General features: G+C 53.8%; 2 protein-coding genes and 1 long non-coding RNA gene across 14 annotated transcripts in view; 2 read left to right on the top strand and 1 right to left on the bottom strand.

The window, feature by feature from the left end:
• Positions 1–4,318: 4,318 nt before the first annotated feature.
• Positions 4,319–12,230, top strand: DES (desmin). The gene is made up of 9 exons (XM_045481359.1): positions 4,319–5,003; positions 6,019–6,079; positions 6,199–6,294; positions 6,447–6,608; positions 6,780–6,905; positions 7,319–7,539; positions 9,123–9,166; positions 10,607–10,689; positions 10,905–12,230. The coding sequence occupies exons 1-9, from the start codon at positions 4,420–4,422 to the stop codon at positions 10,944–10,946; spliced, it is 1,419 nt and encodes a 472-aa protein (XP_045337315.1). The 5' UTR covers positions 4,319–4,419; the 3' UTR covers positions 10,947–12,230.
• On the bottom strand, positions 5,580–6,012 carry LOC123599510. Its single transcript, XR_006713175.1, has 2 exons — positions 5,722–6,012; positions 5,580–5,610 (listed from the first exon to the last, which is right to left on the bottom strand). It is a non-coding gene; the product is annotated as an uncharacterized LOC123599510 (long non-coding RNA).
• Positions 12,231–17,799: 5,569 nt separating the features above from the next.
• SPEG (striated muscle enriched protein kinase) overlaps positions 17,800–25,456 on the top strand; it is a 56,595-nt gene continuing 48,938 nt past the window's right edge. For 2 of the 12 annotated variants that reach the window (XM_045481366.1, XM_045481375.1), the window contains exon 1: positions 17,803–18,431. In XM_045481366.1, coding sequence (XP_045337322.1) covers positions 18,053–18,431 — 379 coding nt within the window. In that variant the 5' untranslated portion in view covers positions 17,803–18,052. Of the gene's footprint in view, positions 18,432–25,064; positions 25,170–25,456 lie in introns of those variants that run through there. The other 10 variants (XM_045481360.1, XM_045481376.1, XM_045481364.1 and 7 more) reach the window with 8 other exon arrangements.

Genomic DNA, 25,456 nt, shown 5'->3' on the forward strand with positions numbered 1-25,456 from the left:
CACAGTTGGTGAGTTTGAGGCTCCCTTGGGCTCTGTGCTGACTCAAGCTCAGAGCCTGGAGCCTGCTTCAGATTCTGTGTCTGCCTCTCTCTCTGCCCCTCCCCTGCTCGCACTCTGTCTTTCTAGCTCTCTCAAAAATAAATAAACATAAAAAAATTTTAACAAAACACTAGCAAACTAATTCAGCAGCATATTAAAAGCATTATATAGCATGACCAAGTGGGATTTATTTCTGGGTTGCAAGGATGTTCAACATATGAAAATCAATCAGTTTAATATGCCACATTTACAGAATGAAGGGCAAACCCCACATGATCAATTTCATTTATAATAGCATCAAAAGAATAAGATACTTAGGAATAAACATAATGGTGGAGGCATAAGACTTGTTCATTGAAAACTATAAAACATTACTGACATAAAGAAGACACAGATAAATGGAAAGGCATCCTATATTCATGGATTGTAAGACTTAATATTGTTAAGCTGTCAATACTGCCCAAAGTGACCAACAGATTCAATGCAATTCCTATCAAAATCCCACAAATATGTTTTGAAGAAATGGGAAAATCCATCCTAAAATTCGTATGGAATCTCAAGGGACCCCGAATAGCCAGAACATATTGAAAAAGAACAAAGTTGAAGGCTTCACATTTTCTGATTTCTTTTTTTTTAATTACAAAAATTTTTAACGCTTATTTATTTTTGAGAGAGAGAGAGAGAGAGAGAGAGAGAGAGAGAGGACATGAGCAGGGGAGAAGCACAGAGAGAGGGAGACACAGAATTGGAAGCAGGCTCCAGGCTCTGAGCTGTCTGCACAGAGCCTGAAGCAGGGCTCAAACTCACAAACTGTGAGATCAAGATCTGAGGCGAAGTCAGAAGTTTAACCGACTGAGCCACCCAGGTGCTCCTCCTGATTTCAAAACTTATCACAAAGCTACAGTAATCAAAGCAGTGTGGTATTGTCAAAGGACAGAGAGATTGGCCAATGGAGCAGAACAGAGAGCCCAGAAATAAATCCTCACACATAGGTTGAAATGGTTTTTAGCAAGGGTGCCAAGACCATTCGTTGGAGAAAAGACAGTCTTCAACAAATGGTGCTGGGAAAGCTGGATTTTCAAATGTAGAAGAACAAAGTTGGACCCTTACCTCACACCACACACAAACATGAGCTCAAAATGCATCAAGGACATAAAACTGTAAAACTCTTAGAAGAAAACATGAGCGGTAGAATTCATGACATCGAATCTGGCAGTGATTTCTTGACTATGACACCAAAAGCACAGGGAATAAAAGAAAAAATAGATAAATTGGATTTCATCAATATGAAAACCTTTTGTGCATCAAAGGGTATGATCAACAGAGTGAAAAAGCAACCAACCCACAGAATGGGACCTCTTGAATTTTGTGCCAAGTAGATTACCCATCCAGATAAATTATTATTCTTTTTAGTGTGTCCCAGTCTAAATAGTTCCCTGGGGAGGTTAAACTCTTACTCCTGAGGTGCTGCCCAGTTCAGAACGTGTTTTGGAGCACTCCTCTTTCACCTGCTGTCCAAGACTTGGAGTGTTGTTTTGCTGCCCTCCATGGTAGCAAATTCTTGGGGTTGGAACTGAAGTTTGGAAACAGCCCCAAGTGGTTCAGAGCCAAGTCTGGTAGATGTTGATTTTGAGTAGAGAATAGGTGACATAATTTATTTGTTTGTTTTCTACTTCATTTCACCAAGGAACTGAGATCTCGGGCTGGTCTGAAGGGCAATTTCCTTATGTGGTCTGGAGACTGTTCACAGAGAGGACTCCCAAAAATGTTCTGTCCTCCCTAGGAAATGGGTGCACAGTCTCCTACAATAGATTAGTCAGGAATGTTTGGCTACAAGTGAGAGGAGCCAGCACCAAGTGCATTAAGTGAAAAAAAAAGGAAAAGTTTATTGGCCCCAAAGTCAGGAAGGACACTGGGGGAGCTCACAACATTGAGGGAAGAGCTGCAGAACCAGGGCCCCAGGGGTTGGAATTTGGGACTTTTTGCCTGGCACTCTCCTCTCGAGGTGTCTCTGCTTCTCCTTGAATGTTGACCTCCCTTTCCTCCTAGTGCAGAAAGACCCCAATGGGCAAAAAACATGGTTGCCACAGCCTCCAGTTTAGTAATCAATGTTCCAGCTATAAATTCCAGGGAAGGTCTCTGATTGGCCCTTCTCAGGTCCAGGTCACCCGTTGAGCCAATCATTGCAGTCAGAGAGATACAGTTTATAATACCAGCTGGGAACTGAGTCACCTGTCCACCCATCATGTGCAGTGTGTGTGTGTGTGTGTGTGTGTGTGTGTGTGTGTGTGTAAGTGTGTAGCATTTGTTACCAAAATAAGAGAATGAGAAAGAAAGCTTGCAGGCTAGCTTGAATTACAACAAGGACGGTTGTTGCCTAGGATATGCTAAGGATCCACATGGTCTCTAAAATTCTCCAGGAGCCTACGATCTAGTTTGGGAGACAAGACACAAAAATAACCAGAACTCAACAGCTTGCACTGACTCCAGGCCTGGATAAGAATATCTGGAACTCCCCACCCACCTCATAGGCCTGTCTCCTGGATAAAAATTAGATACTTGGTGTGGAAAGACTTTGAAAAGACAGCAGTAACAAAGCCCTTTACAGTTCACCTGGCACATTCACATCCATTCTGGGGGCAAAGCGCAGCTCTGGAGTTAGACTGCCTCAGCTCCCTGCAGTATCCCTGGGAATGATACTAGTTCCTACTTTATAGGATTGTTGGAGGATTGGGGGTCATGGGTGGGGAGTGCTCAGCACAGCGGGTGCTTAGTATGTGTAAGGTATTATTTGCATGCTGTTACCCAAGCCTCTTCAAACCCCTGTGGGGTAGATATGGCAAGGCTGACCATTTCTACTTTATTTGACTTGTGTGACTATTTCCACTTTATAGCGGAGACACAAAGAAGAAGGACTTGCCTGCTAGTAATTTGGCCCCCTGGTGATGGCAGAGCTAAGCCAGGACCAGCACCCTAATTCCAAAGTTTGCATTCTGAGAGGGTCAGATCTAAGAGAGGCCTGGAAAGTGCCAGGTGGAGATGTAGGGAGACAGCCAGTGCTCGTGGAGAAGTCCTCAGAGGTCAGCCAGTACCTTGTACACTGCGGACGGGGAGCTACGAAGGACTGGACAGGTCCTCTGTGGGACTCCATTCTTGCTGGGGGCTTGGAGCCTTATGGGGGTGGGAAGTGACTGGGGCTTCTCTCCCCAAACCTTCCTCCGCCATCTGACACCCATGCCTCCTCAGGTACGGGCCCCCATCCCCCAGAGCGCCTCTCCCGTGCACTTGCTTCCCGGATTGATGCATTCTCCTCTATAAATACCAGCTCTGGTATGTCAGGGCTGGCAGCTGTTGCTGCCAGAGAGATGGCTGGGTTGACATGTGGCTCCTGACAAAATACAAACCCCTGGTGTATGTGGGTGTGGGTGATGTGAGTAGGGGGATGAATCAGAGTATGGGTGGGGGTGGGCACAAGGGGGCAGAAGCCAGGTGAAGTTGGTGTGTGGGGGTGAGAATACACAGCAACTGGAAACTGAGAGGGCACTAGACTCTTTCTGGAAATCACCCTGTTGTTTATAAACTTGAGGCTCCGCCCTACCCCGAGGAGGGGTGGGTGAAGGGTCTAGACTAGCCCAGAGGGAAACTGAGGCTCAGGGCTAGAACCCTGGTACCAGGGTAGATTCAGGAGCAGGCGGGATCTGGCCAGGACTGTTCTCTGCCCCCCAGGATCCTCTCCCACCCTGCCTGCCTAGAGACCCTCTTCCTCTATGCCCGGCTGGTGGGCTGTGTTGCCTGAGCCCTGCCGAAACTCCATCCCTTCTAGAAAATCTTTGGGGGGGGGGAGGGGGATGTGATTTTGAGCCTTTCTTGGCAATAGGTCTTGTCCCTTCAGGAAATGACTCAAAGTCTCTCCTTAGAGCAAAAGGGACACCCTCAAACCAAGTGGAACCCTGTCCCCTACTCTCTCCCCTGACTCCCGTCCCCCTCCCCAGGCACCCAAGGGCTGAAAGAGGCCTGTCAAGGGGTTCTGGACATGCTTGCTGCCCCCGGTGAAGGGGTTGGCAGGCCTGCCCATCTTCTGCCCTCCTAGGTCCTCCAGCCTGTCCCACACCTCTTACGGGCCCCTTCCCACCAGCCGAGGGGCGCAGGCCTCCTGCGGGGGAGCCGGCCTCCCCGCCCCCACGCCAGCGGCCGCCCTTCCTGGCAGGACAGCGGGATCCTGCAGCTGTCAGGGGAGGGGCGGCGGGGGCTGATGTCAGGAGGGATACAAATAGTGCGGACGGCTAAGGGGCCCTATCTCCCCCTCGACGCATCCACTCTCCGGCCCGGCCGCCGCCCGCCGCCTCCTCCGTGCCGCCCAGCCTCGCCCGCGCCGTCACCATGAGCCAGGCCTACTCGTCCAGCCAGCTCACGTCCTCCTACCACCGCAGGTTCGGTGGGGCCTCGGGCTTCCCGCTCGGCTCCCCGCTGAGCTCGCCGGTGTTCCCGCGCGGGAGCTTCGGCACCAAGGGCTCCTCGAGCTCGGTGACGTCCCGCGTGTACCAGGTGTCGCGCACGTCGGGCGGGGCCGGGGGCCTGGGGTCGCTGCGGGCCAGCCGGCTGGGGACGGCCCGCGTGCCCTCCTCCTCCTCCTACGGCGCGGGCGAGCTGCTGGACTTCTCGCTGGCCGACGCCGTGAACCAGGAGTTCCTGACCACGCGCACCAACGAGAAGGTGGAGCTGCAGGAACTCAACGACCGCTTCGCCAACTACATCGAGAAGGTGCGCTTCCTGGAGCAGCAGAACGCGGCGCTCGCCGCCGAGGTGAACCGGCTCAAGGGCCGCGAGCCGACCCGGGTGGCCGAGATCTACGAGGAGGAGCTGCGGGAGCTGCGGCGCCAGGTGGAGGTGCTCACCAACCAGCGCGCCCGCGTCGACGTCGAGCGCGACAATTTGCTGGACGACCTGCAGCGGCTCAAGGCCAAGTGAGGTCCCGGCGCTCCCGGAACCCCTTCTCCATGGGCTGGGCGCGGGAGGCGAGGCCTGGGGGCTGGGGCGCAGCCGTCAGCACCTGCCTGCCCCCAGGGCGCCGGGGACTCCTCTCCTCCCCACTCCGGGGAGAGAGCCATCTATGGTGTCCTCCGAGGAGAGATGGACCGCAGGTCTCTCCCTCGTGCTCTCACTCTGCGAAGGAGGAGTTTTCTTGGGGACCTCCTGGGGGTGCAAACGGGAGACCTGGGCCCTGTGGACAGCCTCCTTAAGAGCAGCTTAAGATGCTGGGGTGGTGTTGACGGGGGACAGGCAGAGGAGTGGAGGGAGGAGGTCGGGGTTCAGTCAGAGGGAGAGGAGAGGTTGATAGGAGACAAGGAGGATGGGGCCGGCTGGGACAGGCAGGGGCTGGGGAAGCTCTCAGCTCATCTGTAAGGGGGCCCAGGGGAAGTGGGTAGACAGCAGATCTTGGTCCTTGTTCCTAGCTGAGGCTGTGCCATTTCACAGAGGGAATGGATAAGCTGGAGGAAAAGGGGGGAGGAGCTAGCTGCAGCCCCCAGAAAACTTGGAGGACTCGGTGGTGGGCTTCATCAGGCTTCCCATCTGAAAAGGGAACAAGAACAGAGCGAGTGCTAGTAGGTCCTGCTTCTGACAGCTTAAGTGAGCAGAATCACTGTCCTGCCACTGGGACACAGACAATAATTGAGTGCCTACATGGGCCAGGCTGGGGCTGGGAACCAGGAACATAGCAGTGGATAAAATAGACACAGTTCCTAATCCCAGGGAGGTCACAATCTGGTGGGGACATAGACTTCCGGGGTGTGGCTCTGGGGAAGAAGTTGGACCACTTCCTGTCCCCTCCCTGGGTGGGCGGGGCCTCTTGTCTCTACCCTCTAGCCAGGCCTCCTGACACTGTGGGAGCCCCACTCCCTGGGCAGCCCCCACCCAGGCATCTCCACGGCCAGTTTTATCCCCACCAACTGTCACTTTCTGTCTGTCTGTTCTGGCCAGGCTGCAAGAGGAGATTCAGTTGAAAGAAGAAGCAGAGAACAATTTGGCTGCCTTCCGAGCGGTGAGCCCTCTTTGGTCCCCCAGTAGAGCCTTACCCTTCTCACCCCATGTGACCCCTGGTCTCCCTCTGCCCTGCCTGGGTTATCAGTGACCCTGTCCCTCTTGCTTGATCACTCCCAGGACGTGGATGCCGCTACTCTAGCTCGAATTGACCTGGAGCGCAGGATTGAATCTCTCAACGAGGAAATTGCGTTCCTGAAGAAAGTGCATGAGGAGGTATGCCCTCAGCCTTCATCTTCAGGGTCTTTAAACCCTGGTGAGGGCAGCCGGAAGGGATGGGGGGCAGTGCAAGGCTCTGGGAACAGGGCTGTGAGGGTGCTGTGTGGGTGGGTCTCGGTAAAGCACTGAAACCCAGCTGCATCCTGCAGGAGATCCGAGAGCTACAGGCCCAACTTCAGGAACAACAAGTACAGGTAGAGATGGACATGTCCAAGCCAGACCTCACTGCTGCCCTCAGGGACATCCGGGCTCAGTATGAGACCATTGCAGCTAAGAACATCTCAGAAGCTGAGGAATGGTACAAGTCAAAGGTGGGTAACCTGGCCCAGGCGCCCTGGCTCCTCTGTCCCCCTCCATCCCTGTTTAGAGATGCTTCCTCTGCTCTATCCATGGGGAGGAGGGTGAGCCAGGTCTCCGTGCTCCCTTGTCCCTTGCCATCCCTACCTGCATTCTCCTTTTCTCATGCCCCTCCCTACCCTTAGGTGTCCGACCTGACCCAGGCAGCCAACAAGAATAACGATGCGCTGCGCCAGGCCAAGCAGGAGATGATGGAGTACCGACACCAGATCCAGTCCTACACCTGCGAAATCGATGCCCTCAAGGGCACTGTGAGTCCCTGCCCACCTTGCCCAGCCCGTTCCTTCAGGCCTACAGCTCACACTCTCCCTCTGTGACCTTGGTTCCCATCACATACCCTCTCTGGGCCTCTGTCTCTTTATATCTACCACAGGGATGAAAACAGATGGGTGGATTCTCAGCTGGACTCTCAGGAATTATGGGGCTCCTAGGTGGGGGTGGAGAGGGTGAACATTGATGCTTCCTTTTATCACTTCTGTTCTCTGGGTTTCTACATAAGACTTCACTTGAGTTCAGGGTCCCCTAGCTCAGAAGGGTTTTCCAACTCCTGGACCTGACCATCTGGGGTTGCCTCCTAGCTCTGAGGCTGTGTCTCTCCCCATCCCGGGTCACTAGTGCCCACCCCTCCATGCCTGTTCTTGACCTGGGTGTCCCTCTCCTGCAGAACGATTCCCTAATGAGGCAGATGCGGGAGCTGGAAGACCGCTTTGCTAGTGAGGCCAGTGGCTACCAGGACAACATTGCACGTCTGGAAGAAGAGATCCGGCACCTCAAGGATGAGATGGCCCGCCACCTGCGCGAGTACCAGGACCTGCTCAATGTCAAGATGGCCCTAGATGTGGAGATCGCCACCTACCGGAAGCTGCTGGAGGGCGAGGAAAGCCGGTGAGAGGCGAGGCTGGGGCTGGTGGTGGGGTTCTGGGGAGTGCTGAGGCGCCCATTCCTGCCCTGGGAGGGGGGCTCAGGATCACCTTAGCAAGATCTGGAAATAATTTTGTACACGAGGCCACCACACCACTAATTGTGGAGAATTAACTAAGGCCACCTGGGTAAAGGTGATTTAATTAATAGCTTTTATAAAAAGAGAAACATAAGTATTCCCTCATCCACCTTCAGAATTAAGAACCAGCAGCATAAAACCATGTTCAGGAATGAGTAATAAAATATTACTGCCAGTCAAGGGGGAGTTGAAAGCAGAGTAGGGGATGATGTGGAAGGTAAAGGAGGGGCCAATAGAGACAAGCAGAGAGCCTTGGACACAGGCTAAGAAGGAGAGTGCAAGACTCGTGCACTGAGGGTGTACAAGTGCACACACACACACACACACACACACATACACATGCTCGGAGGATAAGACAGCATGACATGCTCAGAGCAACTTAACCTCTAGATACCGAAAATGACATGCGACTAGAAGGCAATGTGAGGGAAATTTCTGGGGTGATGGAAATGCCATACATCTTTTTTTTTAATGTTTGTTTATTTCTTCATTTTTGAGAGAGAGAGAGAGAGAGAGAGAGAGAGAGGGAGAGAGGGCATACGTGGGAGAGGGGCAGAGAGGGCAGGAGAGAGAGAATCCCGAGTGGGCTCACAGAGCTCGATCTCATGAACCATGAGATCATGACCTGAGCTGAAATGACGAGTTGGGTGCTTAACCGACTGAGCCACCCAGGTGCCCTAGAAATGCTGTATATGTTGATTTAGACTGGTAGTTACATGGATGTAGACATTGATCAAAACTTGCTGACTTGTATACTAAGCAACTGTGCATTTCCCTGCATGTAAACCTAACCTCAATTTAAAACAGGTCAATTGCTCAAAAAAAAAAAAAAAATGACGCCTATTGATTCTCATAAGAATGATAATATCTAAGGTTTTAAAAAATCAGCAGACATGTTTAGATAGACTGCACATAGAGAGATTTCAGATTTCATAGAATTACATATACATATAATGACCTTTTAAGGTGGCTCAAGTTGCATTCTCAATGTTGCATTCTCCCAGCACTAGGCATAAATGGGGATGGCATTTACACTGGCACTTGCCCTCCCGTGGGTGGGCTGGAGGTTCCCAGCCTGGCTGGAGGGTGGGCATACATGATGGATGTTGCCCACAGCTGCTATCGATACACCCTGCAGTGCCTGAAGAAGGAAATCCTGGTGAACTGGAAAGGGCAGTGGGGTTGGGAGTACTGATGTGAGGCCAGCAAGTCAGGGATGGAATGAGTGATCCAGAAGGATCAGAAGGAACAGTTCCAGAAGGAACAGTTCCTGGGATAGCTGCAGTTGACCTTTGACCCCATGCCCTTAGTAGCATGAAGGTGGGAGTGTTAAGGTCAATGGGACAGGGACAGCTGACAATAGTCTTTAGAGGGGGCCTGGGCAAGCTTTGGTGTGTGTGTGGGGGGGGGGCCACAGGGAGAGATGGAGGGCCCTAACCCTTTGGGGTCTTGGTCTCTCCCCTTTCAGGATCAACATCCCCATCCAGACCTTCTCTGCTCTCAACTTCCGAGGTGAGTGCCTGTTGGTCAGTGGATGCTGGGTGGCAGGGGCAGGCGTCCGGCATGGGCACTGCCCGAGGCCAGCCAGGAAGGGAAGATGGAGCTGTGGGGACAGGGCTGGGGTCTGGGAAAGAGAAAGGGGGCTGCTGCAGGTGGGTGAGGGAAGTTAGGGAGAGGCACCGTCTGACAGCAAGATGTTCCCAATATACCCAAACTCTGAAGGTACCAGGGGTGTCCTTGGGGGTCTGGCAGCAGAAGCATCTAGAACCATACACCCTAGGCTACAAGGCACCCACCAGCCAGTGTCTGTTTGGCAAATTGCCAAGCATCCCCGACCACTCCCACTCCCACCCCCAGCTCCTTGTTGAACACCTCCAGTTTGCTGGAGCAAGATGTTGGATGCATGTTTACGAAAAATGGAGCCAAACCTTAGCAAAGCCAAACAATTAAAAGAACGAGCTCCTAGGGCATTCTGCCATTCTGACATTAGTAATATGCAGATCGAGTGGCTTTCCAGCCCCAGAGAGCAGAAAAACGCACTATAATGATACATTAGGAAAGTAAGTCGGAGTCCTTGGCAGGATCGCCTTTCCTAGATCAAACCTTTTATATCTTCGACGTTCATTTCCATCGGGAAAAATACATGCCGTGCCCCACCGAGTTACAACGTTCGTCACAGGCTGGTTGCTCACTAAGAAGATTCATGAACACCAAACTCAGAATACTCAGGACCTAAATTTGACCTGCCCTGTAAAACTCAGAACCTCTTTTTTCAGTTGGTAGTTTATGCAGACACCCGAGCGTAAGCCTTCCAACTGAAACTGCTTAATGCTTTTTCAAACCAATGGTTCTGTGGCCATGACAGTGCAAGTATCATTGTTACTGTTTCACAGTGAAGACACTGGGGCGTAGAGGGGCAAGTGACTGGCCACCAGCACGATGAATCAATAGCTGACTTCTCTGTCTGTCTCTCTTTCATTAAGACATAGTTTACTCATCTGGAGTCTGAAAGGGCGCTGGGTGCCATGAGGTCCTCCAAAAGAGTGTCTTGACGCTGGGGTTGGGGTTCTTTCCGGGTACAAATTCATGCAGGGCTGTGTTGGAGCCCAGTGGTAGAGAGGGAGCAAAGAGGTGTGTGAAGAATGGGAATGTTGGGTGGTCTGGGGCCTCAGGGGTCCCCCACCCTTCTAAATCAGCCCATAGCTGGAGCACATCTGTTGGCTTCTGAGCCCTTCCCGGCCATGGGACTGGCCCCAGTGTCTGCAGAGCCCGCTGCTGGATGCTGGGCTCAAGGACAGGTTATGAAGTCTTCCTGAAGAAGTAACAGGCCCATCTTGAAGGGGGAGGAGACTTCTGGGCTCCATCCCATGGAACCAGGGATGAACTTCTAGTCCCTGGAGTGGCCCAGGCCTGGACTTGGTCAGGCTGATTATGTGGTTGGATCTATTACAGAAACAAGCCCTGAGCAAAGGGGTTCTGAGGTCCATACCAAGAAGACAGTGATGATCAAGACCATCGAGACCCGGGATGGGGAGGTGAGCCATCTGCCTAGTCCCCTTACCCGTGGAGGGGGAGCTATGGGGTGTGTCTGAGAGGCTGTCAGCCAGGTGCCTTCCACCAACTGTGCTGGTTCAAGCCTCTACCTGGAAGGAGAGGGGGTCCTGCTGCCCTGGAGTTGGGGGGCAACCCAGGATTGGGGCTCCATTCTCCTGCCAGCACTGGTTTGCACTGGGCTTCTCTTCTTCCCCAGGTCGTCAGTGAGGCCACACAGCAGCAACATGAGGTGCTCTAAAGCCAGAGACCCCTCTGCCATCAGAGACCATCCTCGCCCCTGTCCTCACTGCCTCCTGAAGCCAGCCTCCTTCCATCCCAGGTCACCACACCCAGCCACAGTGCTCCCCTCACAGCCTCTGACCCCTGCTCACCGACCACTGCTCATGGCCCCTACAGGGGACATGGCTCACCCCTGCCCAGGCACAGGCAGCCCCAGCTGTGTGAGTCCTGGATGTTGGAGATGAGTGAGCCTGGTTCCTGGCTGCCCTCAGGGTGTGCTGGGCAGGGCCAGGAAGGAGCCAAGGCAGAGCAGTGCCCCTGCCCCTCCTACCTCTGTGACCTCAGGCTCTAGCCTCTGGCTTTGGAGAGGGCTCCAGAGCAGGGTGTTGAGACCCCATGTGATCAGGATGGAACCTATGGACGTGCCTACTCCCTACTCCCTAGCCTGGGTCAGAGAGAAAGGGCAGCCTCCCCAACAAGCCGGGCAGGTGACTGGGAGACTAGCCCCTGTGGGAATGGGGGCTTGAAACTGACCCCATGGCCCCTTCCTTTCCCACAGTGGGCTTAGAAAGCAGGGGCTGCAAGAGGGAACCCCCGAAGGTGCCAGATGTGGGAGCAGGAGATTCAGAAAGAGAGAGGGTGGGCGAGATGCTGGAGAGGAGAGGAGAGGAGAGAGGCAGAGAGCGGTCTCAGGCAGGGGGAGGGGTGCCCCCCTCCATACCTGCCCCTCCCCTGCAGCAGGGGCTCTGGACAGAAACAATAAAAAGGAAGCACAAGCCTAGCATGTCCTGGCTGTGTTGACTGCCTGGTTGCCTCTGGGGGCCCCCAGGGCCCTGTCGCACGCCCCTTGAGATGGATTGTGCGCTGCCCTCCTGCCCCGTCAGACTGTCCCCCAGGGCCTGTCACCCCTACTGTTCCCAGAACTTCCCAACCTTGCTGTGTGCATGTAGTGAGTGGTGGAGGGGGGTTGGGCAGGAGACTTTTTAAAGGGACCCTTGAATACCTCCTGTTAGGCCCCAATTCCTGAGCTGCTGCCTTTGGGCCCCCTACCCCACTTCGAGATGATCAGGGCCCCAGGGACACCACCTGCTGCTTTTTCTGAAGGACACAGACCAGTCCTGAAGTAGAACTCCCCTATTCCCTTCCCCAAAGAAGTTCACAGCCTCCTCCCGTTAAACCTGCCTGAGCACCTTCGATGAACAAGGGCTGATTCAGGAACAAAACCAATGTTAAGAAAAATGGAAAGCTTTATCTTGTTCTTGGAGAAGAAGTCTCAACATTCGAAAGATGTCAATTCATCCTACGTTAATCTATAATTTCAATGCAATGCAATCTCAGTGAAAATACCAAAGGGAAATTTGGGGACAATTTGGTAAGCATAGGAGAGGGGAGTGTAGGACATATGAAAAAGCATTAGGAAGTCCTAGAATAAAATATTAACACAGATGTGTTAAAGGTTTTTGTGAGAGAATATATAGGCTTAGGGGTCATTGGGCAGCCATCGGGGCAGGAGTGAAGCCTGTCTGTTTTTACTCCTTCCAAAAAATTCCAGATGGACCTAAGATTTAGGAAGCCTGATGGATCCGTATAGGCCTCAACCTTCAAGTTAGTCCTCACAGATTTAAGAGATTACTCTTTATAAGAGAGGAGAAGAGGGTAGAGATCACAAATGTGGTAAACTCAGGCACAGTCTGTAAGGAAAAAAAAAAAAAAAAAACAACTAATAGGGTTTTAGTCTTAAGGTCTCTAGGCTGACGCTCCTAACTGGCTTTTTTCAGAAACTTCCAGAACCTTTCTGGTGTCTCTATCATTCTCCTTCTCCTTGGATGCCACCCTCCCTCACGAGTTGCCCCTTCCCTCTGGGTTGTGTAGCCCCTCGCTATAGGAAGGCCCCATTCTCTGTCTTTGCCCTGGGAGCACCGTGGGCACACCCAGGTCCCCACCCTCTGTCACTGGTGACTCATGGTCATTTCTTTCCCCCCAGTGATGTAGTGGGATGGACCCTGTGGGCCCCAGAGCTACCCCAATCAACCCATAGTGAAATTCCAAATGAAGTCAGGAGTAGCATTTACAGTGTCCCCATCCTGGGATACAGGAGGAGGGATGGGTGAGGGGCTTCTCATCCCTGAGCCTGGTGGGGGCCCTGGAATCTGAATTAGTTTCTCTGTGAGAGACATGCTTGGGTGAGGCTAGGCTCAGGTGGATAAGATGTAGTGTGTGTATCTGTGAGTGATTTCAGGAGCCTCTCAGCAATTTCTTCTTTCCCCTAAATGAGTATGTTCACTCATCTACCCCACAAAGGCTAAAGGGACACGTAGGTCAGGGGAGGTCTTAGAGGCATCCCTACCCTCCAAAAAAAGGGTAGGTGTAGACTAATCACTAAAGTGGAGAGAGTCTAGGCATCTTCGACTCTCATAGTCAGACCCCAAGTCCCTGAGGCAGTGACCCCCACAATACAGGAGTCCCCTCCCCAGCCTCGCCCCAACACCTTGATGAGCGGTCGTCAAGCTCTGCTTGAATATCTCTGGTGTCAGAGAACATACTACCTGCATAGTGACCCCTTCTAGCTGGGATAGCTCTGCAAGTCAGAAAGTCCTCCTCCTTGGCACACTTCTGTCTCCGGTAACTACTACCCACTTGTCCTCAGAGAAGAGAGAAGTCCAGACCCACCCTGTGTCCCCAGCAGGGAAGCATTCTCTGGGCAGAGCCTTCCTGGGCCTAGAAGTCCTCTGGTTCAGGGCGCCTGCCTGGCTCAGTCGGTAGATCGTCTGACTCTTGATCTTGGGGTTGTGAGTTCGAGTCTCACGTTGGGTGTAGAGATTACTTAAAAATAAAATCTTTAAAAACAGCAAAAAACCTAAATAGAAATCCTCTGGTTCTAAGTCCTCTGCTTTGCCTATCTCTTTGGGAGTTGGACAGTGATACAGGGACTCTAGGGCAGGGGACATGGATGTGGTGCTCCCAAAGAATGGACAAAACAAGCCAAAAAAAAAAAAAAGATCTGGGTTCCATGTGGTCATATATATGCACCCCATCATCTCCATGGCAAAACCTCTCCCTTTTCCTTGGGGCACTCTGGTATCTTCTCCTGTAAGACTCTGAACATCATGAAATAAGAGAGCCCATGGAGGGCTGACTAGCTTCACATTAGACCCAGGGGACCTGTTCTAGACCAACTCAGACGCCACCTGAGGGGTGAGGTAGGAAAGACTATAAAGACAAATATGTCCCTGGGCCAGGAACTGAGGGCTCAGCGGACACTGTCCTGTCCTCTCTGTCCATTCTGACTACCCTCCTCCTCCCCCTGCCCCTGAGACAGCACCTTCTACCCAATTACGCCTCCCTCTCCTTCCTCTCACCTGGTGGCCCAGGACACTTATGCAAATACATCAATGGCCTCCAGTTCAGCACCTGAATGTCAGCTAACCAAGGTAGGGGGGGTGGTTCATCATTTTACTCACCACTGTTCCCCTGGTGCCTGGGAGAGTGCTTGCTTGCTCCATAGAAGGTGTTCATTAAATATTTAAGTACTTGTTGAATGAATACCCACCGAGCACTTTTATTTACGTTTCTCTAAATTAAATATTTACTGGGAAGGCTGATGGCCCCCACTTCGTTCACTGATCCAACCAACATTTATTGACCTTTTGCTGTGTGCCAGGCACATGGTGCATCCTTACGTTCCAGAGGAAACTCCCCACGGCCCAGAGAGGTGGGGTGAACTGGCAAGGTCACACAGCATCTCCACGGCACAGGAGGACCAGGCTCCAGGCTCCTTGGCCTCCGGGGTCCAGATCTCTTTCCATGACACCATAGGCTTGTGATCGCAAGGCAGGGCAGACTGGCAGCACACACCCAGCCCGGCGCCAGGCCGCAGAGCACTATGGGGCCCATTCTGAGGGACAGATGAGCGCCTGTAGCCAGCTGCTCCGGGTGGTGGGCCTGGCCAGAACCTGCTGGCTTCTGACCGGCACGGATAGTACAGGCTCCTCCAGGAGAGGGCACCAGTGACTCACACGGGCCTGTGCCCTCCCTACGGGGCCCACACACCCCTGAGCACACATCAATGAATGCCCCCCTTTATGGACCTTCTGCCAGGAGATACACAAGCCATGTCCCAGGCCCTGCGCCAGGCCCTGTTAAATAGTTAATATTCATTTTAATATTTAATATAATAATTTAAAGCCATCACAACAACCTAAGTCAGATCGTGTAATTCCTCAGCTCAAAATCCTCCGAGATGACTTCCCATTTTCACTAAGAATAAAAGTGCCATGGCCTACGAGATGCTTGCTGTCTGGCCCCTGCTACCCAACTGACCTCATGTCCCTCTACCCTCCCTACCACTCCCTCCAGCCCCACTGGCCCCTGGCTCTGCTTGGAGCCTACCAGGCACGCTCCCCCCTCTGCCAGAAGCAGTCCTATCCAGATATCCACACCTTTTGTTTCCTCACTCCTTTAAGATTGGCTCAATTATTCCCAGTGAGCCTCCAACCACCCTATTCGAAAGTTCAAGCCCCACCACGCTCCCATCTCCCTTGCCCAGCTCCATTTCCCCCGCAGGGCAGGAATCCTTGTCTTTTTTGTCCACTGCTATATCCCTTCTGCCTAGGACAGTGCCAAGCACAGAATAGGAACTCAAGAATGTTTGTTGAATGAATGAATAAATCCTGAGTTGGGCTACCCCATTTTATAGATGAAGAAACTGAACCTCTATGACATTAAGTGACTTACTCAAGACCACACAGTTCATTTATTCAACCAACTGACCAACCAACCTACCACCCAGTCAACATTTACAGACCACCTAACTGCATGCATCCTGAGCGAGTTGTTGAGGTCTAGTGCTAGGTGGCTTTGGATTACTGGGTTTTGTTTTGTTTTTTTAATGTTTATTTTTGAGAGAGAGAGAGGGAGAGAGCACTCAAGATGGGGAGTGGCAGAGAGAGAGAGGGAGGCTCCAGGCTCTGAGCTGGCAGTACAGAGCCCGACGCAGGGCTCGAACTACGAACCGTGAGATCATGACCTGAGCTGAAGTGGGACGCTTAACCGACTGAGCCAGCCAGGTGCCCCTCTAGTTCTTTGTTCTTGATGTTCCATCTGCTTGTGAAGCCTCCCGCCCTGCCCCTCCCCCCCCACTTTTATCTTTTTAGAATTACATTCATGTTTAATACTTCATTATCAATGGCTTCCAGGGATCGGCAGAGGGGATGTGGTTGAGCACAAAAGAGATATTCAGGCAAATATTTAGGGTGATGTTCTATATCGTCCTGAGGTAGAGGATGCACAATTCTGTGCTTTCATCAAAACCCAAAGAACTGAACAGCACAAAGAGTAAGCTCTAATGCATGCAAACAACAAAGAAATTTCATTCTTCAAGGCTCTTAATCCTTGTGGACATAATTCAGTGCTTAAATTGTCTCTTCTGTACCCTCTGCATTCACATGCACAAGCACACTTTGACTTTGGTCTTCCCAAGTGAGGGGGGGGCGGTGAGGTGACATTGAGAGTAACTTTCTGCATCTCAGAATGACTCAGGGCTCCTCCTCGGGCTCCTCTCTGCCCTCCCAGGCTTCACTCCTCGAGGCTCAAGTTCAGGCCTGGGTCTGTCACCTGAATTTTTGTGTAACTTTTTATTTCGAGATAACTGTAGATTCACATGAAATTCTAAGAAACAATACAGAAAGATACTTCACTTGGCGATCCCCAATGGCTCCGTGTTGCATAACTACAGTACAATGTCACAACCAGGAAGTTGCCACCCACTTTCTTGACATTTTACCAGTGTTCCATGCACTCATTAGTGTGTGTGTGTGTGTGTGTGTGCACGCAATTTTATCACATATGTAGATTCATGTGGCTACCACCAGTCAGCATATGAACTGTTCCGTTGCAAAAGTCTCACTTGAACTTTTAAGACCAGTAATGTCCCATCTTGATGTTTGTCAAAGTGCAACCCTTAGATGCATCTGAGTCACCTGGGCCACTTGTTAAATGTGCAGATTCCTGGACCCTCCCAGCACCCCCGATGCACCTTGGTCTCTGGGGGTGGGGACTGAGAGTCTGTACTTTCAACAGGTGCCATACTTTGAGAACCACGCTGTAACTGACCTCCAGCTCTCCCATCGACTCCGACTCACCCTGCGCACCATGGCTGCCAAGAGGGATCCTTCTAAAACACAGCTCTGACCATGTTATCCTGCTGTGTAACACCCTGTAGCAGCGCCCCACTGCCATCAGGATACAGACCTTGCAAGCAAAACCTCCACTCACCCCACCCCACTGCAGTTCAATGTCTCCAAACTCCTCTGACTCTTAGAACATGTCATCTACTTTCAGCTTGCTCTGATTTAGGTCATGCTGTTCCCTCTGCCTGGAACGTCCTTCCACCCTTCTCTGCCTGTTGCAACCCCTATTCAACTACCCATTTTTAACAGATGAGGACTTGGGGGTTGAGAGAGCTTCAGTACCACCCCGCAAGTTAGGGCAGGACCAGCTGGGAGCCTGAATCCACTGACTCCCTGTTCCTGGGCTTACTGTTCACCAGGCTGGCATGGAGGCTGGGGGTGGCCACTGGTCCTTCTTCCTGGCTGTCTACTCACCTCCGCTGCAGCCTGCTTCCCCATCTGCCTCTTAGACATGTCATCCAGGACCTCCTCTCCCTCTCCCCCAGCTGGGAATCAGCAGCACCAGGGGAGGGTGGAAGGAAGGGCAATGTGATGAGCCCAGGGGTAATCCGACTCCAGACTCCTGAGTGGGCCGGGGGCGGTGCACCATGGGGGATGGGGCCTGGAACCAGTCCTCAGGGCCCCCATTTAAGCCGGTGTTGGAGATAGGGGCTCCTGGAGAGAGGGAAGGGGCAGTCTGGAGTCCAAGTCCCCTCCTCTGCTGCCCCCTCCCTCCACTGCTCCCTCGCAACCCGAGCCGGGGGGCCTAAAAATAGCCCCCGAGGCGCAACCGGCCGGCCGCCCTGGTGACCTTCTGGGTAACACAGGCCGAAGGCGGGCGGGCGGCAGGAAGGCAGGGCGCCGGCCCCCCAGGACTCGTCTCCCAGGGCACCATCCCCCGGGTGCCCCCCGTGGCCGTCCGGTTCCAGCGTTCTCCCCAGCCCAGCTCGCAGAGGCCATGCAGAAAGCCCGGGGCACGCGAGGCGGGGACGCGGGCATGAGGGCACCCCCCAGCCCCGGGGTGCCCCCGAAGCGAGCCAAGGTGGGGGCCGGCGGAGGGGCGGCGGCCGGGGCGCCGGTCTTCCTGCGGCCCCTGAAGGACGCGGCGGTGTTGGCAGGCAGCGACGTGCGGCTGCGGGTGGCGGTGAGCGGGACGCCCCAGCCCAGCCTCAGCTGGTTCCGGGACGGGCAGCCCCTGCCCCCACAGGCCCCTGAGCCCAGCTGCCTGTGGCTGCGAAGCTGCAGGGCGCAGGACGCCGGCGTGTACAGCTGCAGGGCCCAGAACGAGCGGGGCCAGGCCTCCTGTGAGGCTGTCCTCACGGTGCTGGAGGTCGGAGGTAATGGGGAGGCGGGGGTGCCCGGTGGGGAGGGGTGCTCGGAGCCGGTCAAGGACTGCCAGGCCACGTGGGGAGGTCCCGGTGCACCCAGGTCTCTTCCCAGGTGCTCGGGCTTCTTAGCTGTGCTGACCCAGAAGTGCCCATCAAGAGGAAAGTGTGTGCTGGGGGGAAAGGGGTGTCAGAGTAGAGAGGTTTCCCCCACAGGAAGGTCAGAGGTCAAGGGTCAGCATTTGGTAAGCAAAACCTGAGCCCCACTCAGGCCTCTCTGGGACTTCCATAGTGAAAGCCATCCTAGTTTCCAGTAAAGAGAGTCCTCCTGGGGAAAAATCGTCTTCATCAGCTCAGATAACTTAGACCTGGGACCCCTGACAGGTGTGCACATGTCTGAAAGAAGGGCGGGCTCCCCAGGTCCCACTGCGATGTGAAGGGATGGGTCAGAGCTCCTCACAGTCCGTTGCTGGGGAGGGTTGGTGTAATGGGCACCAGGCTAGTTAGAAGAAGCCAGTGGGTAGACAATTATGAACAGAGTGCAGAGCATCAGAGAGTGAAGCTAGGTCTGGGGGCTCTCCGGTGTGCAGGGAGGAGGGTGCTAGAGAATCCACGTGCAAGGGTGTGCACGTGCATGTGCGTGTGTACCTATGTGGGCCGTGGAGGGGTCTGGTGGCACAAGCAGTTGGGGGATGGGGGTTTGTGGAATTGGGATGGAAAGCCAATTGGCCATGTATGTCTACCTGAGGTTCAGAGGGCGTGGAAAGAGGATGCTCAGGCCTGTGCTTGGGCCCCTGCCCATGTGGGGGTAGAGTGCCAGGCTCGTGTGTGAAGGGACAGATGTCGATCTGAGGCAGAAGGGAGGGGACCGAGATTGGGCCTGGTCCTCAGGGTCCTGCTGGGGCTGGTGTGGGGGCCAGGCCAGGGCGGACTCTCCCGGGGTCAGTGTCTGGGTTTCCTTAACTTTCTCAGCCCCTAAGCCAGCCAGTTCTTCTCTGCAGACAGAACCAGAATCCTGGGGAAGTAGGCTGGAGTTGGGGAGCTGGCAAAGAGCGTGGGGATCACTGATCACTGAGTGTGTCCCAGGCATCTTCAACAGGGAATTCTCATTCCAGCTGGGTGGTGTTGTGTAGGGGTGCACCCTTGGGTAGACACAAGGAGGAGGCACAAGGATGGGGGACCTCGGTAGCTGACTCTGAGTTACAGCGTGTCGGCTGAGCAGGGGCTCAGCCTCCCTCTGTCAGCATCCCCCCTCTCTCCTGCGTGCCACCCTGCTCACCCCCACAGTCTTCAACAACTTGTTCCTCAGACTTCCTGTGGCCAAGCCTGGGACGGAGAGGGTCAAGGCTGGCTTCTCTTGATTAGCCTTGTACTTGGCCAGGTGCAGGAGTCGGGGAAGAAGACCCATCCTGGTAGTGCGCTGAATTGGGGGAGGATCGGAGTCCTTGGGGATCTGGTCCCCTTGGGGCAAAGGGGACCGAAAACAGAACATAAACCGAAGTGCATGATAGATAGGTTGGTGAGAATACAGTCTGGGGGAGAGAGATTTTAGGGAGGGGAAAGGAAGCACTGAGGAGTGCCATATTTGTTTCAAGTTGAAATGACCACAGAGAACAGTAGCTCCAAATACTTCCTTTTGTAGGCGAGGACACTGTAGTCCAGAGTGGAGAAAGATCTGCCAGAAAAGTATTGCTAGTTATGGCCACCCCAGAACTAAGAGCCCATTCTCCTGGTTTCCACCTTGGGGGCTTTTTACCACTCAAGGAGTTCTGGAGGTAGGAGAGAGAAAGAGAAAGGGAGGGCAGCTGTCCATTGTATGGGGAGTAGCCCAGACCTTCTCTTTCAGAGGAGAGCCTTCTAGCCTGCTCTGGTTCCCCAGAGTGGGGAGAATGACAGGGTGCTAGAGCCCTCCTGCAAGATGTGTTTCCTCAGTCCCTCTGTAAACTGGGTAGCATGGTTGGCAGGGCTGAATGCTAGTGGGGCGTATCTAGATAGAGGCCAGGAGGATGGTCTCCAGGCTGCGCTGGTGGAACAGCACGTTTGAGAGGCGTGGGGTAGGAAAGGACCCTAGGTGCCCCGGGGACTGGACTTGGGGCCTTTTGACAGTTATGTTAAAACAGAAAAAGGAGTGGGCTGCAGCAAGTCATAAGTCACATTTGAGAGCTTTTTCCTACGGGCAAAATCTTTACCCCAAGACCAGTCATATTATTTATTTATTTATTTATTTATTTATGAGAGAGAGAGGCAGAGGGAGAGAGAGAGAATCTTAAGCCGGCTCCTTGCTCAGCACGGAGCTCCATGCAGGGCTCGACCTCACAACCCTGAGATCATGACCTGAGCCGAAATCAAGAGTCAGACCCTCAACCTACTGAGCCACCCAGGCGCCCCTACCCCAAGACCAGTCTTATAATTATTATCAGTTGGTAATTATTCTTGGTGGTAATCTGTAATGTTATGAAGAGCTCCACAGTACTGCATGGCAGGTGACACATTATCATATCTGTTGATATATAATTGAAGTCCCATAGCAACCCTGGGAGAGCTGGTGGAGAGGATTAAATGTCATGTCTTATACAGATAGAAGGTGGTTCAGCTGGATTTTGGGGGGGGATCTGATTCGCTGCGAAGAACTTAATTAACTACTACGCCCCTTTCACATGATTTGGGGGAGGGCAGGGCTTTGCTTGGTGGTGGTGGGGGACTGACTGCATGAGTCTGGCTTCCTCCTCCTCCTATTGCCCAGTCCCCTCCACCCCACCCCCGCCCCCGCCCCCACTGCCAGTCCCTGCAGTTACAGGTCTCGGTCAGAGGAAGCTGGGCCAGCAGCTCAGCATTGCTCAGACTTACTCATGGAAAACTTTTCTTGGTGGGGATCGACAGCAGGAGGACTTCAGGGTTCTCGAGGAAGCCAAGCCAGGACCTGGCTGCAGAAGAAGGAGGCACTTTCCTGGCTGGGATTGCTGTCTGGCTCCGGAAGACAGGGTGATGCTAAGGCTCCTGGCACTCCTCCTGAGATGTTAGCTCAAGCATGGAGGCATATTGGCACGGCTTGGGGAGACTGAGGCCTTAAGAAGACAAGTGGGCCACAGGCTGGAGAGGTTGGAGGATGGGACACAAGAGAGTGGGGTTTGGGGTGTAGAAATGAGGAAAGACTAGGAATAGTGAAGCTGGCAGACATGTAGGCTACCTGTAGAATCCTTAGCATGTGTATAGAACCCTCTCTCATTCCATTATTTAATCTTCTAAGCCTAGATTACTGTTGTGATGGTTACACATACAAGAAAACTGGCGTTCCAAGAGGGAATTGACTCAAGGTCACATGCCTAAAAGAGGTGTCAGAGCCAGATCTGAAAGCCAGGTCTTTGGGTTCAGGTCCACGTTGCCTGCCCTCAGGAAAAGAAGCATGGGAAGACTAAAGGCAAGGATCTATCATCATTAACCATCCTTCTCCCAACCATATCCCCAAAGCCATCTTCTGGCCCGTAGCTGGTCCAAGATAGGTGGGCGTTCTCTTTCATGACTGGGTTGTGGAGCTATGTGCAAATCAAGTGACCAGAACAAGCACCACCCTCAAAGCTTGGGACATGTGTGGTTGGAGGTGGAGGCTTAAAGGGCAAGGGGTAAGGAGGACAAGGCAGAGCCGAGAGAAGGGGCAAGCTGACAGTGCTTACCCTGTTAGTTGCATGTTGTGTAGCTGGAGTCTGGAAGACTCTGGTTTCAATCAGGAGGGCCAAAGGTCAACAGATAGGAGTGGACCATGCTGGGGACTTGAGAGCATGGAGAGGAGAGGTTAGAGACAGGGAGAGAGGGCTTGTTCAGCAAGGAAAAGGTGGGAATACACCAGAACCTGTGTTGAGGAATATTCTGCAGTTCTCTTTTTCACCAGGAATTTGGAATGTCTGGATGAAAAGCCAGGAGGAGACTAGTACGGAGTTGGGAATGGGTGGGGAGAGTGTTGCCATCCATTCATGCCCAGGCCTCATCAGGTAGGGGAGGAGGAGCCAGAGTGGCAGCAGTGAGGAGCCCTGGGATAAAAGAGAGACAGGAGCAGAGAAGCCCCAAAGTAGCCAAAGCCCATGCAGGAGAACTTTCCTGAAGCCAGGGAAGGCTCTCCTGGGAAGATCCTGAGTGGAACTTGAAATGGCCATTTCTCCAGCTATTTCTTAGGAAAGGGTCTGGGTCTGGACAGAGGAGGGAGGAGGGCTCGATGAATGAGCTGTTCCAGGAAGATTTACCATCCCTATCCCCACCATCCCCAGCTCTGCCCTCCCCTCTCATTTTATCGAGTGTCTACTGTGGGCCAGGCACTGTTTCAGGTGCTTGAGCTACATGAGAGGAGGGGAAACCCCCAAGTTCCTGTCCTAGAGATTACATCCTAGTGAGGGGAGACAGACAATATGCAATCAACACAATAAATAAGTAAAAATATTATAGTATGTCAGAAATGCAGAGCAGGGTAAGCAAAAGGAGGGAAGGGAGAAACTGGACCTTCCAGGAAGGAAAGAGAAGAGGCAAGGAGGAGGGGAGTGGGTGCATCTGGCTCTGAGGAGGGTCCGTGTGAGAGATCGGGCATGGCATGATGAGCTGGGCTTTCTTTGGAAGGGGAAATGCTAGCAGTGTGGGAATTGGAAGTCTGGGTTTGGGGAAATGACAAAGGGGCACACCTGTCCAGCCATGGAGGGAAAAATGGGGCAATCTAGGGCCAGCTGGGGGTGGCCCACCCTGCAAGCCTATCGCAGGCCAGCCCTGTGGGGGTGAGCAGTGCAGACCCAGAACAGGAACACAGAATCCCACAGGCCTGTCCTCGGCCCAGCTGTCCCGTCACTCACGCCCGCTGCCCATTGGTTATTTTTGCTATGGAATGTGCCAGCCCCTCGGATTCTCCTGGGGAACAGGGGCTCAAGTTACCCCATCTCCTCACTCAGCTTCCCCATCTGTGAGTGGGTGTGTTTGGGGGTGGGCAGGGAAAGCGCCTGTGGGTGTCCAGGGTGCTCTGACTGGAATCGATATGGACGCACACGTGTATGCTCTGAGTGTACATCCCCATGCACATACCTGTACATGCGACATTTGCCTTTGGGGTTCTGGGAAACAGGACCACCTGTGTGCACCCAGAATGTACAAGACATGACTTTAAACTTAAAAAAAAAAAGGTCCATAAATTCAAGTAACTTCAGAAGCCCAGTAGAAATTGATAACAGAGAGGTATTGTCGTCAGGGGCTGAACTTGAAGGTCCATGCCCACCTAAAATAAGAGTGCAGGCTAAACAAAACTCATCAGTTGGCTGTGTATTTATTTTGGACCCCTGTTTTAAAGAAATAAAGTTAGGGAACATACTGACTTATTAGCATGTGAGGCTTTATTGCATAGTGGTCAATAACTCGGTCACAGGGCTTGGGCTGGAATCCTGGCTCCCCCAGTGATTGGCTGTGTGACCTTGGGCAAATAACCTCTCTCTGCCTCAGTCCTGCCTCTCATTGTAAAGCTTAAATGAATTGATTCATGTAAAAGTGCTTAGCACAATGCTCAGTACATACTAAGCATGCAGTAATTGTTAATGAAGATGACTTTGTAGTCACAGCTCAGAAGCCAGTAACGGCACTACTTGTGTATGCTGGGGTGGGGATTTGGATCTGGAGGACAGGGTGACACAGAACCTGTATGGCTTTGGCTAAGTGATAGGACTTCTCTGAGCCTTAGTCACTTGTCAGTTAAATGGAGCCTGTTAAATGTCCATAAGGGGTTGTTGTCAATGGGGTAACATTTATAAAGTGCCTGGCACTTAGTAAATGCTTAAGAAACTTAGTTATAATGATTGCTGGGTGGGGGGAAGGAAGGGTTGAGTTTTGTGTAGGCAGAGTGTGCATGGCTCTGAATGGGAGAAGGACAAAGGAAGCCTGGGAGTACACTCACCTATGAATGAGAAAATGGGCCCTATTTGTGAATAATAGTATCTCTGGGCACCTTAGCTGGTGTGTGTGTGTGTGTGCGTGCGCGCGTGTGTATGCGCCACGGGGTACCTACCATCAAGAAACTCTAGGGCCCGCTCTGGCTCTCCTGAGGAGCCAGAGGGTTTTTAGTCTCGGTCCATGGCAGCACGGAGCCCCCACCCACCAGGACTTTTACCCCGTGTGCGACCTAGACACCCCCGCCCGGCGCTGTGGCCCTGCGGCGTGTTCCCGCGGTGACGAGTTCGGTACTGCCTGGCACAGTGGAGTGTGCGCATGTTTGTGGAGTGAGCAAGTCGAGATGCGGCTGACCTTCCAGAGCGGCCCCGCGGGACGCGAGTGGGGGTGGCGTGGAGACCGCGTCGGGCTGCCAATGAGAGGGTGGCCGGAACTCTCATAGGGGCCACTGCACCGCATTCTGTGCCTCAGTTTCCCCATGTGCCCAGGGCCCGGGAGGCAGGTGCGGGGCGGGGGTGACCGGAGGCAGGTGAGCGCCGCCCCGGAGGTCGCAGGGGAGCAGGCCTGGGAAGGGGCGCCAGGTGGGGTGCAGGCTGGCGGGGGAGGGGCGGGCTCTGGACGCCGCCGCCGCCGCCGCCGCTGCCGCCGCCGCCTTCCCCCCGCCCGGGCTCCAGCGGCCCCGCGGCTCCTTCCGCCACCGGCGCCGGCTCCCGCCCGCTCCCCCGCTCGCCCCCGGCCCCGCCTCCGACTCCGCCCCGCCCCCGCCCGTCCCCTCCTCGCCCGGCCGCCGGCGCGGCCCCCTCCCCCGCCATGAAGAAGCTGTGGGTGAAGAAGCGTTTCCAGGTGAGGGCTCCGGGGGCGGGCGGCGCCGGGAGGGGGCGGGCAGGGCTAGGCGCCCCAAGGGAGGGCGGGTCACCGCGGCCGAGCCCCGGGGGAGGGGGCGCCGGGGCCGCGCCCGCCCCACCCAGCGGCCCAGGGCCGCGGCCAGGCGCGCTGTGGGGGGCTCCCCAGACTGCGTGCCGCGCGCGCGCCGGCCCCTCCCCGTGCCGAAGGGCAGACCCCCAGTTGCCCGCAATCCCCGCGACCCCCCGGGAAGGCCCCCGCCGCAGTTCGGCGTGGAGCACCCACTG

The sequence above is a fragment of the Leopardus geoffroyi genome, chromosome C1 (assembly GCF_018350155.1).
Source record: "Leopardus geoffroyi isolate Oge1 chromosome C1, O.geoffroyi_Oge1_pat1.0, whole genome shotgun sequence".
Taxonomy (NCBI): Eukaryota; Metazoa; Chordata; class Mammalia; order Carnivora; family Felidae; genus Leopardus; species Leopardus geoffroyi.

What these genes read in the sequence shown, in the direction of transcription:
- DES (XM_045481359.1), top strand. Translation starts at nt 4,420, where the DNA reads ATGAGCCAGGCCTACTCGTCCAGCCAGCTCACGTCCTCCTACCACCGC. An exon ending in TGAAGAAAGTGCATGAGGAG is followed by an intron (nt 6,295 to 6,446) that starts GTATGCCCTCAG and finishes TGCATCCTGCAG; the next exon opens with GAGATCCGAGAGCTACAGGC. An exon ending in CTGGAGGGCGAGGAAAGCCG is followed by an intron (nt 7,540 to 9,122) that starts GTGAGAGGCGAG and finishes CTCCCCTTTCAG; the next exon opens with GATCAACATCCCCATCCAGA.